Consider the following 2,938-nt stretch of genomic DNA (forward strand, 5'->3'; position numbering starts at 1 on the left):
GTGTGTGTCACTTTGTCAACAGAGAAACTCACTGTGGATGTCATTTACTGTCATAGTCACTTCTAGAATCACCAAAACGTTTCTTCCTTGCAACAGAACTTTCTTAGTGCTGTTTGAAGGGACTGGGAGGAAGCTCTGAAACTCCCGCTCACTCCATTTCCTGCTGCTTCAGGTGAACACAGGACTGTGACCTGACTTCTTCCTCCTCTTTCCAGGTCCGCCCCTCCTGTATCCCTAGACTTCAGATTTTAGATAATTTAGTGTATCAGTTCACTGAATTATTTGATTTGAAAAGCCCTGATTCAAATCAAAATATAAGAAAGCCCTTTAAAAGACATTACATGTGACTCGATACTATTTGAGAAAGGTTGTATTGGATAAAGTGGTCTTTTTCATGACCCACAACTACTTGGTTCTTAAAGGTCTTCCTGGTAAGATTCCCCATGCTCTCGGGGATGGGGCTGTTTTCTTCATCACAACTTGCCACTCGACTCTGAGCTCTGAGACTGTCGAAAATGTCTGTTGGGTTTATCAGTGTATGCCCAGCATCTGGTACATACTAGATTATTATAAAGGCATTTTTGGAAAAAAAAAAGAACGAAAAAAAAAGAAAGAAAGACAAAAATGAATGAACAAATGAGTGAATGAATGATTGGCAGTTCTTCTGGCTGTTGTAACTGCGCCTGCCTCTGGGACACTTCCTTACCCTATGTATCTGCCTTAAGTCACTGCTTTTGATCTGCTCATGGCTGCAAGTCAGTTAGCCAAACACGCTAACTTAGTGCATAAATAAATTTAGAGTAAGTAGGCACAGGGAGGGAGATGAGGAGCTCTCAATGAGTAGACCTGGTAACTTTAACTTGTCTGGATCTTTTTCATTCATTTGACTTCTCTGAAACAGTTTTTATTACAGAAGTGAATTCTAGATAAATGTAGCATCACTGTACATTAGCAGAACAATTAATACTGGATGTTATTTGCGGATTGGCTCTCACATGTAGATATTGTCTTAAATTCTTTATACACATCATTTAATTTAATCTGCAAAAAATCACTTCTCCCATTTTTTTTATCTAATGAAACTATCGAAGACCCCACAATATGGAGGTGGTGAGGCTGGTAGAATTGGCCATTTGTGTGATCCATGACTGGTTTTGTTGGTGTGTGCAGTCTTCGTTCTTCGGGTGTCCGGGTGTCTAAGCAGGAGAAGGTTGTCTCAGAGTGATACAGAAGAATGTATCTGCCAATCCGTTCCTGCCATTACTTTTAGGTTAGCACAGGAAGCTATGCCCTTCCTTGATTTTTACTTAAGTTCTACGTCATGCTGCTCTGTTGTTGGGTGTGGAGCAAGGACATAATTAGATCTTTTTAAAAACGTAGGGCATGAGGAAGGCTTTGAAGAATGAGTAGGTTTTGAACAGATTATAAACCAACCAAAGAGCATATTCTTGGAGAAAATTCAAGTATATCTGCTTAACTTAAAAAGAGTCGTTGAGTTTGGAAATCTTAACCTCATCAAGAGACTATGGCCTCCAAAAGTAGAAGAAAAGCTTTCCATTTGTAGTACAACTCAGATACTCAAGGCATGATTCCAGATCAAGACTTTTCTTTGCTTTCCTATTTATGTCTTAAATTTCCAACACTGAGATATAGGACATTTGATGTTTGTCTTCAAGCGGATGCTTCTGTAAAAAGGGGGTGGTTTGAATAATGGATATGATAAAAACAAACTTCACTGTGACTGAATTTGTGTTCCTGGGCCTCTCATCTCAGCCAAAGATGCAGCTCATTCTTTTTATTATGTTCTTGTTTTTCTATTTGTTAACAGTAGTGGGGAATATTATAATTATCACTGTTATTCAGATAGAACCTCGTCTCCAAACCCCCATGTACTTCTTCCTCATTAATTTATCCTTTCTAGATATCTGCTATATATCCACCAATGTCCCACAAATGCTGTCCAACATGGTGGGGAAAAAGACCATTCCATTCTCTAGCTGTGCTACTCAGATGTACTTCTCCCTCTCCTTTGGAATGATTGAATGTGTTCTTCTTGGGGTCATGGCTTATGACAGATATGTAGCCATTTGTCACCCTCTTCATTATACTGTCATTATGAACCAAAGTATCTGTGTCCAATTGGCAGCCATTTCTTGGTCCAGTAGCTTCCTGAGCTCCATGGTTATCAATGTCCTCACCTTGAGTTTGCCCTACTGTGGGCCCAATGTCCTGAATCACTTTTTCTGTGAGGTCCCTTCTGTCCTGAGGTTGGCTTGCACTGACACCTCATTTACTGAGCTGGTTGTTTTCATCTTCAGTATTATCATCGTCTTCATTCCTTTTCTCCTGATTGTTGTTTCCTATGCCCGAATCCTTCTATCAGTCCTCAGGATACGGTCAGCTTCTGGAAGGCACAAGGCACTGTCCACCTGTGCCTCCCATCTGACAGTGGTGGCCTTGTTCTATGGAACTGCCATCTTCATGTACATGAGACCCCAGTCGAAGTCCTCCAGGGCTGGGGGCAAGATCATTGCAGTGTTCTACACTGTGATCACACCTATGCTCAACCCCTTGATCTATAGCCTAAGGAACCAAGATGTGAAAGGAGCTTTAAGGAGAGCTATTGCAAAACAGAAGACAAGAGGGGTCTTAATGGGACATAAAGTTAACTGTTAATCTAAGATGGCTGACTTCTGGATATGAAGTAAGACAATAAATAAGACCTTGAACCATCAATGTTTGTCCTGCCATTCATAAAGAACACATAAAGCCAGCTGCAAACTCAGCAGGAACACATATTCTCCAAGGGCAAATTGCAGCTTTAATGTGCCAAAATAACTTCTTTCATTGGGTGACTATTTGCTTACTCACTATGAAATTTTAGTTCTCTAAAATCATAGACTATCTGAAATTAATTGCTTGACATTATAACAGTAAG

The 2,938-nt window shown here is 40.2% G+C and overlaps 1 protein-coding gene across 1 annotated transcript; it reads left to right on the forward strand.

Annotated features, from left to right (window-relative positions):
- Nucleotides 1-1,710: 1,710 nt before the first annotated feature.
- Nucleotides 1,711-2,676, forward strand: LOC109245240 (olfactory receptor 2G3-like). Its single transcript, XM_019412550.2, has one exon. It carries the CDS (start codon nt 1,711-1,713, stop codon nt 2,674-2,676), a length of 966 nt encoding a protein of 321 aa, XP_019268095.2.
- Nucleotides 2,677-2,938: the final 262 nt, after the last annotated feature.

The sequence above is a fragment of the Panthera pardus genome, unplaced genomic scaffold, assembly GCF_024362965.1.
Source record: "Panthera pardus isolate Hobbes unplaced genomic scaffold, ASM2436296v1 HiC_scaffold_12, whole genome shotgun sequence".
NCBI classification, from domain to species: domain Eukaryota; kingdom Metazoa; phylum Chordata; class Mammalia; order Carnivora; family Felidae; genus Panthera; species Panthera pardus.

What these genes read in the sequence shown, in the direction of transcription:
- LOC109245240 (XM_019412550.2), top strand. Translation starts at nt 1,711, where the DNA reads ATGGATATGATAAAAACAAACTTCACTGTGACTGAATTTGTGTTCCTG.